This window comes from Eptesicus fuscus, chromosome 6, assembly GCF_027574615.1.
Source record: "Eptesicus fuscus isolate TK198812 chromosome 6, DD_ASM_mEF_20220401, whole genome shotgun sequence".
Classification (NCBI taxonomy): Eukaryota; Metazoa; Chordata; class Mammalia; order Chiroptera; family Vespertilionidae; genus Eptesicus; species Eptesicus fuscus.
Genome location: NC_072478.1, coordinates 23,148,954 through 23,160,684, shown reverse-complemented (window position 1 = coordinate 23,160,684; position 11,731 = coordinate 23,148,954). Strand labels below are relative to the sequence as shown.

The window sequence follows — 11,731 nt, the reverse complement described above, 5'->3', positions numbered from 1 at the left end:
CCTGGAGGCAATCCCACCCAGGCCCGTCCACCACTTTGCCCATGACCACTGACTCCTGTCTGGACCAAACCTTACCGGGGGCCTTGGCGGGGAGGTGGGAGCACCAGGAAGGAGCATCTCAGGGCAGGGTGGACTTCAGGGGGCACATGCCAGACCCAGTAGCTGGGCCTGGTGGTCAGGGCTTCCTGCCAACTCACCATTTAACTGTTCACACCCCTCAACATCCAGGGTGGATTCTAGAGTCGCTCAAACCAAACTAGGCACCTCCATCCACAGTGTGGGCCCTGGAGGAAGGTCCCATCATCCTTCCCATTGTACCAACGAGAAATCCAAAACTCAGGTCCCCTGCTGCTCAGGCTCAGGAGGCAGAGCTGGACCTGCCCCAGGCTACTGAGAGTTAGGGCCTTCATAACCAGGAGACCATCTGAGGGCGCTGTGCAGTGCCCAGGTGCTCACCATCAGCCATGCTAAGATGTGTGCTTTTTCCAACACTACCAAGCAAGGAACTCAATTCCGACACTACCTGGAGATAGTGTCAGATCCCATAGAACAAGGGCTCGGTCCTCCCCGACTTCAGCTGCCTTTGCAAGTCCAGGTGCTTGTGACCAACTGGCTCTAGATCGTTCAGTCCTCAGAGAAACAGGTCACTTACAGGTTTATTATAAAAGGGCATAAACCAGGAACAGCCCGATGGAAGAGCTGCACAGGCAAGAATGGGGAAGGAGAGCGGAGCCGCCATGCGCTTCATACCCACCACCTTCCCAGTTCACCAACCTGGAAGCTCATCAAACCTTTTTATTTACTTAAATTTTTAAATTGAATTTATTGGTTGATAAAATTACATAGGTTTCCCCCTAGCCGGTTTGGCTCAGTGGATAGAGTGTTGGCCTGTAGACCGAAGGGTCCCAGGTTCAATTCCAGTCAAGGGCACATTCCTGGGTTGTGGGCTCTGTCCAAAGTGCAGGAGGCAGCCAATCAATGATTCCCTCTCATCATTGATGTTTCTCTCTCTCTTCCTCTCTGAAATCAATAAAAATATATTTTTAAAAAAATTATATAGGTTTCAACTGTTCTCCAAATCTTATTGAAGTTTTTAGAGAGCTTAACCTGTAGTCTCTCCCTGACTTCCCAGAGGTGGCTGCGAGTTCCCCTCAGTAATCACCCGATCTTTCTGGTGACCAGCCCCGAGCTGTCCTCTCAGCCTATACCCTGGGTGGTGAAGCCAGGTGTCCTGGGTGTAAGGACCAGCTGTGCTGCTTTCTGGTTGTGGGACCTTGGGCCAGTGACCTTCCACCGCTGGCCTGTTTCCTCACCTGCAAGCCTGTGGCACCTGCCTCACGGGGTGGCCCTTGAGAGTTACCTCTGTCAGTCAAGAAGCCTTCCCTGACCACCCTGCTCCACGCACCCCAGGCTCTGTTGCCCTATTTCTCACTGGAACTAAATGCTTGCCCACATGTCTGTGGGGTCATCTGAGTTCCTTGCGCCCAGCACTGCCATGGTTTTACCTTGGATGCTTGTCTAGTGGACAAGTGGTGGACAGTTGGAAGGACTGACCAAACCCCATTTACAATGGCCTGCCAGGCCTCCCTCTCCCCCCTCACTGGGCCCAGGGGGCTGACCAGAACCCAGGAAATCAGAGAGCCAGGAGTCTGCATCGGCTGCTTTATTTAAGGGCTGGTGACTAACAGTCCCCATCCCAGCCCTTCCTCTTCTATAAAAGCAACTACACATGAACCGGGGCCCCCATCCAGTGTTGTTGAATCCCAGGCCACAGTCCTTCGAAGGCAGAGGAGGGCGTGGGTCCAGTTCACACAGGCAAGGTGCTGGAGAGGGGGTGAGGAGGCGGAGAGTCCTGAGACCGTCTCTGTGGGCTTGCCCTCACCCAGGATGTCAGGACACTGGCCCCTGGAGAAGCCAGGGCTCCAGAGCCAGGGGGTCAGGGGCCGAAAGAGGGAGCAAGTCAAAGGCTTTTGGAGTCAAGGAGGCAGTTCAGGCCCCCGGAGCCCCCTGCCCATGAGCACACTCCCATGGCCATACTTGCAGTCAAACATTCACATCCACATCCACTCCATACACAGGCAGGGGGCTGCGAAGGCCCTGGACCCACACCCTGGACCTCAGGAATGTCTCTGGATTGGTATCCAGTGGGCTGGTCCTCGGCAGCGGGGCCGCTAAGGGGGTGGGTCCTCTGTTTTGCTACTGATTGGCGGCCTCACAGGCATCTATCCAATCACTATATACGTCCACTGGTTCTGATAGATCTGAGCCGCTGAAGTCAAGGGCAACTGCCGGCATCCGACACCTCCCCTTTCCCGTATACATCTCTGCTGCTCACGCTGATGTCAGTCAGACCCCTGCCCTGCACACTATCAGCCCACTTAAGCAAGCAGGTAGCACCCATTCCTCTGGGTGGCCACAGCCCTGCACAGGATATATAGCAAGGCCCGAGATGCAAGGGCTGATTCTACCCCTTGCCCTTGAGCAGCCCACCCTGGGCAGGGCAGCCCTGACCACCCTACCCTCACCCCCTGGATAAAGCCCAGTTTCCCAAGGATACACGTGATGGGCGTCTGGAATTCTTCTAGGCACACAGTACAAGAGATGACTCCGGTGTTACGGGCACGGTCCCTGGAATGGGAGGAGATGGAGGGACTATAAGCAAAGAGGCCTGTATTTAAGGGGGAGCCAATTCCCGACTGAGGGCGGGGAGGCCCCATGAGGCAGGATTCCTGGCCGCCATCCCCTGCTCACATTTTCACGTCACAAGATTTCTCGTGGTTGCAGAAGGGGCAGGTGAACTGGGTCTCTAGGGTGCCTGTCATCTTCTTCTTGGGGGGTGGCTTTCGTTTTGACTTTCTGCGCCCCATGTCTGCAGGAGGGCGAACCTGTGAGGGGAGGAAGACAGATGTCAATGACTCATGGGACCCAGGAGGCCCTCCAGATGTTCTGGGAAGCAGGCCGGGAAGATGGTCTGGCTGGCCCACAGTGTAAGGAGGACTTGTACAATGGCACCCTCTGGGGACAGCAGACAATTCCAGTGCACTCTGGGTAGAGGGGGTGAGAGCAGGTACTAGATTCTAACCCTGCCCCGCCCCCCACTTACTACATGACCTCCAATAGGTTACTTAATCTCTCTGTGCCTCAATTTCCTTATTTATAAGATAGAGATGAGGTTGCTACCTCAGAGGGGCTGACAGAATCCTAAGTGCCTGCATTGTATAAGGCCCATCCATCGTTGGCACCTACACAGGAGGCCACTGTTCCTGGTGAAGACAACACGAGTGACTGACAGGCCAGTTGCCCAGGGCTGGGCAGAGCCCAAGTGCTCTGGAGCCGATGGTTCTTAGGAGCAGCTGCTCCTCTTGTCAAAAGACATGCAAGGACTACCCAGGAGGAATGACACTCACGGGATCTGACAAGAGCCTCCGACAGGCTCCCCGGGCAGCCTATCCACAGAAGAGGGGTTACCGGACAGAGAAGTGTTTCAAGCAGAGAAATGCCAGGTAGAAGGCTGAGGGGCAGGTATCTGAGTGCTGGGCTAGCAGTTGGAGACCACGCAAGTGGGGGAGGGGCAGGCTGAAGAGGGAACAGAGGGATCCTGATGGCCAGGGAGAGAAACAACAACCTCACCCTGTGCTTTTAAGGGACTGAGGAATACAGGTCAAAAGTCTGGACAAAGATGGAAGTCAGAACTGGGACAGGGCTGTTTGGGGAGGAGAGAAGCAGCTGGCAAGACTGAAGAGACAAATCAGTGGAATGAGTGGTTATGGCGAGAGACGGAAGAGTCCAGAACGACCTCCAAGGTTGTGATGGGCAGGGGCTGTGTCAAACACTAAAGAACAGTGTCGTTAAAAAAATGAGTCAGGTGCCACTGGGACATATGTCTTGGAGGCAGAGACCACTGAACGAATCTCTATGCCAGGCGCTGGGCTCAGGGCTCTGCATTCACCATTCCTGAGCCTTCCAATGAGCTCCCCCTCTCTCCCAATCACACTCTGTCTTTCTCTCTCTTTCCACTGCTGGTTCTATGATCATTCCTCCATGACAGGGGAGGTCGGCAATCTGCCAGAAGAAAGACCAGAATTTCATTCATATGTAGCAATCACTTTCTATGTAACATCCTCATTCATTTTTTTTTTAATATATTTTATTGATTTTTTTACAGAGAGGAAGAGAGAGGGATAGAGAGTTAGAAACATCGATCAGCTGCCTCTTGCACACCCCCTACTGGGGATGTGCCCGCAACCAAGGCACATGCCCTTGACTGGAATCGAACCTGGGACCTTTGAGTCCGCAGGTCGACGCTCTATCCACTGAGCCAAACCGGTTTCGGCCTCATTCATTTTTTAAAAAAATTTTAAAGCCTGGCCAGAGTGGCTCAGTGGTTGAGTGTCAACCTATGCATCAGGAGGTCACTGTTCCATCCCAGGGTGCAGGAGGCAGACAATCAATGATTCTCTCTGATCATTGATGTGTCTATCTCTTCCTCTCCCTTCCTCTCTGAAATCAATAAAAATATATATTTTTAAAAAATTTAACTTTTCATTACAGTTTACATTCAACATTATTTTGTATTAGTTTCAGGTGTACAACATAGTTGTTAGATAATCATATACTTTACAAAGTGTTCCCCTGGCACCATACAGTATTAGACGGTATTTCCTAGGCTGTACTTTACATCCCCATAAGTATTTTGTAACTAACAATTTATATTTCTCAATTCCTTCCACCTTTTTCAGCGAGCTCCAAGCCCCTCGCCTCTGGCAACCATCAGTCTGTTCTCCGCATTTGAGTCTGTTTTTGTTTTGTTTGCTTGTTTATCTTGTTCTTTATATTCCACATATAAGTAAAATCATATGGTATTTGTCTTTCTCTGACTTATTTCACTTGGTATAATACCCTCTAGGTCCATCCATGCTGTGGCAACATCCTCAATCTTAACCAAGGATGCGTCCAAGTCACTTTGTTAACAAAAACAGCTGGCAGAGAACATCCCATGTGGCCTTCCCTCCTTTGCCTTGGACGGATGTCCGAGGTCCCCATAAAAACAATTTGTGCCCTGGATGCCAACATCACATTTTCTGTCACTAGTAGGTCTTTAACAAACACACTCCCATCATTAAAAAACAAATAAAAAAACAAACAAACCACCACAAAACAAAACACCTCCTTCTCTGCAGTTTCTAGTAGAGCTGTTTTCCCTCCCATACTCTCTCTACCACCTGCCTCATGCTGCCCGTCCCAAGGGGCAGTCCCACAGTGAAAGGAGGTGGTTTTGGACACACTGGTTTTCTCTTCCTGCCCTTCCCATGGGACCCTCAGAACCTGCACTCTTACACCCCTGATTCCCTACAGTTCCTTTCACTCTCTGCTGCTGCTGACCTCCCTTGAGCCCCCCAATTCTCTAATGAGGAGTCCACAAGCTCAATCTTTGGGCCCCTCTCCTCTGCCGACACTCACCTCCATGAAGATCTCACCCAGCCTCAAGGCTTCAAATGCCTCTTCTACACTGATGCCACCTGCCTCTCTGGCCTTGATGTGTCCTTTGAACCACAGACTCGCCCCTCTACTTGTCTTGGTCACACCTCCCTCTGATGCTAACAAACATTTAAAAGTAACCCGTCGAAAACTGAGGTCCTGACACCTCAACCTGCTCTCTCCCAGTTCTCCCCATCTCAGCAGACAGCAGATCCGTCTTTCGGACTCATCCTCGATTCCTCTCTCTCACACCCAGCTCTTAATCTGATCCTGATCCTGCTGCTCCTCTAAAACACATTCAGGACCTGACCACTTCTCACCACCTCCAGGGCTATTCCAGAGTCCTGGTCATCTCTGGCTTGGATTATCACAACAGCCTCCTCATTGGTCTCCCTGCATCTCCAAACGTAAATTCCACGAGGGCAGGGACTTCTGGCATTTCTTCGTATCCTCGGAGCCTAGAATTGTTCATGGCACAGAGCTGGCACTCAACAAATATTTACTGAGCCAATGAATGAAGTAATGCCAGGCCCAACACTACACCACAGCAATGCTGCAATCAAGGCAGGCGAGGATTCTGCTGTTGTGAAACTTCTATGGTCGTGGACGAAGACAGACCCTTAACAAGTTAACTAAGGGAAATCACTCCAAACATTGTTAAGTCCTACAAGGGTAAACACTTCCGGAGTGGGGGCTGCTTCAGATAAGGGCAGAGTGGGAAGGACCCTCTTCGGAAGTCACTTAAGATGAGACCTGAATGAGAAGGCACCATGCAAGGGAGTCAGTCCAGGCAGAGGGAACAGCAACGGCAAAGGCTTCGAGGCAGAAGCTTTTCTCGAGAAAGAGAAAGGCCGGTACAGCTGAAGCTCGGTGAACAATGGGGAGATGGGTATGAGATGCGACAGAAGCGGGAAGCAGCAGCCAGACCCCACAAAGCCCTGCAGACTTCAGTGAGGTGTAGTCAGTTCTGGAGCCCATGCTCTCACCTACCAAAGCCGTTTTCCCTCCAAAGTCCAGCCCTGGGTACCACCTGCAACAGAATCACCCGGGGGCCCTCCGAAAAGGCTGATTTCTGAGCCTCACCCCAGATCTACCCACACTGGGATGTCACTTCTGGAGGGGTCGGGGCATGATTTGCCCGCTGCTGAAGCCTCAGCATGCGTAGTGACTGGTACGCATTAAGCGCTCAATAACTACGTGTTGAATGAATAAATGAGTCTCCGGAATCAGGAGCTACAGATGTCTCCCCCCCGCCCCATCTCATTTTACCCGGTGACTACAATAACCCACCCCACCACAGGAAAGGGGGCTGGCCTGCCATAAAGCCCCAGGGACCTCGGCCGGTCCTTCGGTGACGGCGGCCAAACGCGCCGACAGAGGGAGGGATGGAAGGGGGTCGGCCTCCGATCCTGCCGAGACTCAAGAGGCGGAGGGTGGGCGGTCCCTTCAGGCTTACCCAGGCTTCGGCGGCGCCTCCGAGCAGCGCGCTCAGCCGGCTGGGACCCGGGGGAGTCAAGCTCCCTGACGGGCCACCCTCCAACCCCCGGGCCCTCGGCGCCTCCTCCGGTACCCCGTGAGCGGCCCCGAGTCGAAGAGCACCCAGCCCGCCCGGCTCCAACGCCCTCCCGCGTGAACCGTCACCTGCACAAGCCTTCCCTTGTTGCGACAGCCTCGTTCACCCGGGAGACTGAGACTTCCGTCTCTCAGCGGAAGCGGAACCTCTTATACCCTTACGTCCCGCCCACCCGCAGCCGGGATAGGCCAATAGCAGGACCCGCCTCCTCCAACATCTTCTTGTGCGCATGCGTACTCATGGGGTGAAGGGAAGGGGCACGGGAGCCGGCGGGAGTTTCGCAGTGCGCCTGCGCGTGGGCTTGAGCGCGTAAGAGTACTACTTCTCTTCTTTCCCAGGGCCGGCCGTTCCCGCCTTTCGGGGGCGTTGGGCCCGGCCATCCCTGAGCTGGGAAGGTGTCCTGTCCTGGGCCGCAGTATCTTCTTGGGGATGTCTCACTTGCCTGTCCCGATTCAAACCCCAGCCCCTCGCAGGCCACCCAGCTCTCCCCAACGTGGGACACATTAGTAAACTATCCCGGAGCTCGGGACTCTTTACCCCTCCCCACGTGGGAGTCTGTGCTTGTTCTTCAATCAATTTCCACCTTTGTTATAAAAAAATAAAATAAAATGTCCCGGTGCTAAGGAATTGCAAATACTAGTATGGCTGGATCAGGGTGAGGGGGGAGCTTGTAAGACGCTGTTCTCCAACTTTAACAACCTTTGGGTCTTGCTACAATTCTGCGTTTGATCATTGGTGACCTTGATAAGAACTGTTTCATTAGAGTGTTCAGGAAAATAAACTTGTAACGTGGTTGTCAGATGGACCTGTCTCCAAGGTTCCCACGAGGGGGCAGTGTTACCCTTGGAAGTGCCTTTCTGGAAGTCCCCTTCTCAGTGCTGGTTACAAACCTGAACTCACAGGTGGGATCATGCAATGAACCGCTGTCTTGCAACTTGCTTTTTCCACTTAATGGTCGGTACGTATACAGATAACGCTTGTTTTCAGTAGCTACATAAGTCATTGTGCAACTCTGCCATGACATATGGACACTGCTCTATTTGCTGAAGGGTAGTTTTTCCCGGCCTCCTTCCCTTCCTTCACAGCTTTATTGAGATACTGAAGCATCCATCTTATATAAAAACTGCTGTTTAAAATTTTAACCCTGCTATTTTGGCTTCTGTAAATGCTTGCTTGCTTAAATAATAAGGAAAATAAGACTACTCCAGAGAGGCCATAAACCTTCCCTGGACGAAGTTATCAGTGCTGGCACCAGGCCAAGCCTTTGGTTGAGGTCTCAAGGCCCCAGCACATAGGGCTCTTTAAGAACTTGCAAAGGGGACGGGAAACACCCCATATTTGGGAGACAAAGAAGGTAAAACATATAAATAGGGAAAGTTCCTCCATGTTGGGGCCCAGAATTTGAGAGACATTTTCCTCTGGGCCTGTGCGTAATAATAATAAATGTAACTCCATCTCTCTAAGCGTTTCTTGGTTCTTCTCCGGTTTTCTGTAACAATACTAGAGGCCCCGTGCACGAATTTCTGCTCGGTGGGGTCAGGGCAGATGGAGCTGGTGGGGTGGGGGTGTGGGGGGACATGGGAGGTTGGCCTGCCTGCCTGCCCCTATGGGGTGGGGTGGGGGGCTGATCGGGAGCAGGGCCAGCTCGGGGGAGGGGCCGAAGGTAGTTGGCCAGCTGGCCCCGCTCCGTGGTCAAACTCCCCATCGAGGGGACAATTTGCATATTAGCCTTTTATTTTATAGGATAATCGACAGATAATAAGCTGACATTTTATGTATTTAAACTGACATTTTATGTCTTGACATATGCATATACACATGAAACTATACAATCAAGATAGTGAATGTTTCTATCACCCCAGGAAGTTTCCTGTTGTTTCTTTGTAATCAGTTCCTTCCCTGCCCCTAGCCCCTGGCACCAACTGATCTGTTTTTATTTCCTATAGCTTTATATTTTTTCAGAAAGTCACATGAACAGAATAATACAATATGTAGCCTTTTGATTTGGCTTCTTTTACTCAGCTTACTACCTTCGAGTCTATGTTGTATCTATCAGCAGTTTGTTCCTTTCTATGTTGAATTATATTCCCTTATGAAGATACTAGAGGCCCGGTGCATGAAAATTTATGCACTGGAAGGGGGGGGGTCACTCAGCCCAGCCTTCCCCCTCTCACAGTCTGGGAGCCCTCAAGGGCGGGAGGCGACCCAGCAATCAGGGGAAGGTGATACCCCATCACACCTCTGCTGCTGCCACTGCTGGCAGCACAAGTCTCGGCCGGCCCTGGTTACCTGAGCCTCGTGTGGCCCTGGGTGGCTGGGGGCTGAGGGGACTGGGCACCACCATCTTGTGGCTGTGGGCGCTGCCATCTTTAAGGGCATGGCAGTTAATTAGCATATTCCATCCTTATTGGCTGTGGGCACCGCCATCTTTGAGGGCAGGGCAGTCAATTAGCATATTTCTTCCTGATTGGCTGTGGGTGCTGCCATCTTTGTGACAGTGTGAGGGTCAATTAGCATATTCCCTCTTTATTAGATAGGATACCAGCCTGTTTATCCTTTCAACTACTGCTGGACTTTTGGGATGTTTCCAATTATGGGACAATGATGAATAGAACTACTATGAACCATCTCATTCAGATCTTTGTGGGGATACTCATTTTCATCTTCTACTCTTTTATTTTTACACTGAAATATGTGATCCCTCTGGAATTTATTCTTGTATATGGTTGGAAGTAGGGTTCAGGCTCTGTCTTCTGGGCAATTCAACAAGGCAAATTATCCCTTTTCTTGTAAAGTTGCAATACCACCTTCAACCTACATCACATTCTTGTGTGTTCTTGGAATTTCTGGATTCCCTCTGGACATTTTCCTGAAGCCAGTGTTGTACTGGTTTTTATATTTTTAAAATATTTTCAAAATATATATTTTTTATTTTTAGAGAGGGAGGGAGAGGGAGAGAGGAGCATCATTGATCGTTTGCCTCCTGCACACACCCAGGCATGTGCCCTGACCAGGAATCAAACCAATTGAACCAGTAAACTCTTGGTTTCTGGGTCAACACTCAACTGCTGAGCCACACCACTTGACAGCTTTGCTTAATTTTAGCAGGGCAATGTTGTGCTGTTCTGATGACAGTGCATTTTGCTGTGTGGTAAGGCAGGTCTCTCACCTTCTGATTCATGATTCTTGGAAGCTGGTGAGGAGGTGGGTGTGGCCTGACTCTCTGGAGACAACCTGTTGCTGCTTGAGGGTGATGGTGCCCATTCTGGCACTCTGCATGAAGAGTGGAGAGGGGCCTGATAATACCCGTGATGACTGAATCAGAAGTGGTTGCTTAGGAAGAGTGAGAAGAGTGGTTTCTGCAACTGCCCTTGAGGAACTCTGTCATCTTAATCCTTGCAGTTGAGAAGGCATCTTTCTAACAATGGCTGTGTGCTGATTGGCATTGTTCCCTGAGCCGGACCGAAGCTCTCTGAGAGTGACTGTCTACCCTGCCTTATGCTTTTGGGTGCTCCTGTGTCCCCAGCTCTCTGCAGAGGACTCGGTCCTTGGTGCTTGGTAGCAGTACTTGGCCGTTGTGGAGGAGGGGGCCAACCCCATCCCTGCCACTCACTCCCTGTGTCAGCTTTGATGTGTCACTTCTCCTTTCCAAGCTCTGGGCCCTGTGAACCAGGACATTGGGCTAATTCCATGGTTTAGGCCCCACCAATAGGACATTGGGCTGACCTCTGATTCAGACCCATTCCTGCCCAGAGCCTCTGAGTCAGTGGGAAGAGGCAGGGTGGCTGTGAGCTGCCGTGACTGTCGCGGTTAAGATTGAGAGTCTGCCAACTCCTAGGCATGACCTTGGGCATGTAATCCGTTCAGTTTCTGTAATGTCCTCTGAGAAGCAAGGTTGATTATGGCCCTTCCCTCTCGGGTCAGGATTAGAAATGATTTATTTATTTATTTTTTGGCATAAAGCTTGGCCGGTAATAATGCCAGCCGGGTAAACTCAGTTGGAAAGTCATTAGGGCTGGTCTTTGGGTAAGATCGCTTTGCTTAATTTTAGCAGTAACACGCGTATCTTGTAACAAATTCAACACTATGGACATCTCTTAAGTAGCCCATGGAAGGTGCCCCTGCCCCGGGTTCCTCCCAGCAGTGGCCTCGGTTACTTTGTGTCTAGGCTGTTTGGCGTCCCTGCCCTGGAGCAGCTGAAGCAGCAGTTGAGGGCGGACCAAAGGAGAAGTTTCGGTGACTGGCCTGGAGCTGGGTGGCTGTTACTCAACTCTCCCCAAAGGGGAACTGGCTTCTCTGCAGCCTTCAGCCTTCACCAGAAGAAACAGGCCTGAGCCCTGCCGGTAGCTCAGTTGGCTAGTGTGGTCCTAATACGCCAATGTCGCAGGTTTGCTCTCGGGGCAGGGCATACAAGAAGCAACCGGTGACTGCATGGATGAGTGGAACAGCAAATTGATGTTTCTCTCTCCTCTCTCTCTCCTTCCTTCCCTCCCACCCTCTCTCTCTCTCCCTGAAACCAACCAACCAACCAACCAACCAATCAATCAATCAAAAATCCTCTTAAAGAAAAAGAAACAGGCCCTCAAACAATTCCACTTCTGGACTTCTATTTTTTTTTTTTCATACTTATTTGCACAGATGTACAAAAGCCTGGGTCCAGGAATGCATACAATTCCATAG

General features: G+C 51.3%; 1 protein-coding gene across 3 annotated transcripts; it reads right to left on the bottom strand.

Annotated features, from left to right (window-relative positions):
* Positions 1–1,648: 1,648 nt before the first annotated feature.
* On the bottom strand, positions 1,649–7,184 carry ELOF1 (elongation factor 1). Of its 3 annotated transcripts, none has more exons than XM_054717414.1 (4): positions 7,120–7,184; positions 2,752–2,885; positions 2,558–2,628; positions 1,649–1,967 (listed from the first exon to the last, which is right to left on the bottom strand). In XM_054717414.1, the coding sequence occupies exons 2-4, from the start codon at positions 2,865–2,867 to the stop codon at positions 1,891–1,893; spliced, it is 264 nt and encodes an 87-aa protein (XP_054573389.1). In that variant the 5' UTR covers positions 2,868–2,885; positions 7,120–7,184; the 3' UTR covers positions 1,649–1,890. The 3 variants fall into 3 exon arrangements, with proteins under 3 accessions (XP_054573389.1, XP_027990539.1, XP_054573388.1); XM_028134738.2 differs by lacking the exon at positions 7,120–7,184 and adding an exon at positions 6,935–7,113 and having other exon boundaries at positions 1,649–2,261; XM_054717413.1 differs by lacking the exon at positions 7,120–7,184 and adding an exon at positions 6,935–7,113.
* Positions 7,185–11,731: the final 4,547 nt, after the last annotated feature.

Bases quoted from the DNA above. Each gene is read 5' to 3' on its own strand.
- ELOF1 (XM_054717414.1), bottom strand. From the start codon at position 2,867: ATGGGGCGCAGAAAGTCAAAACGAAAGCCACCCCCCAAGAAGAAGATG. The intron at 2,629-2,751 runs GTGAGCAGGGGA...CTCCCATTCCAG, and splicing joins AAATCTTGTGACGTGAAAAT to GGACCGTGCCCGTAACACCG. The intron at 1,968-2,557 runs GTATCCTTGGGA...TGACTCCAAAAG, and splicing joins ATTCCAGACGCCCATCACGT to CCTTTGACTTGCTCCCTCTT.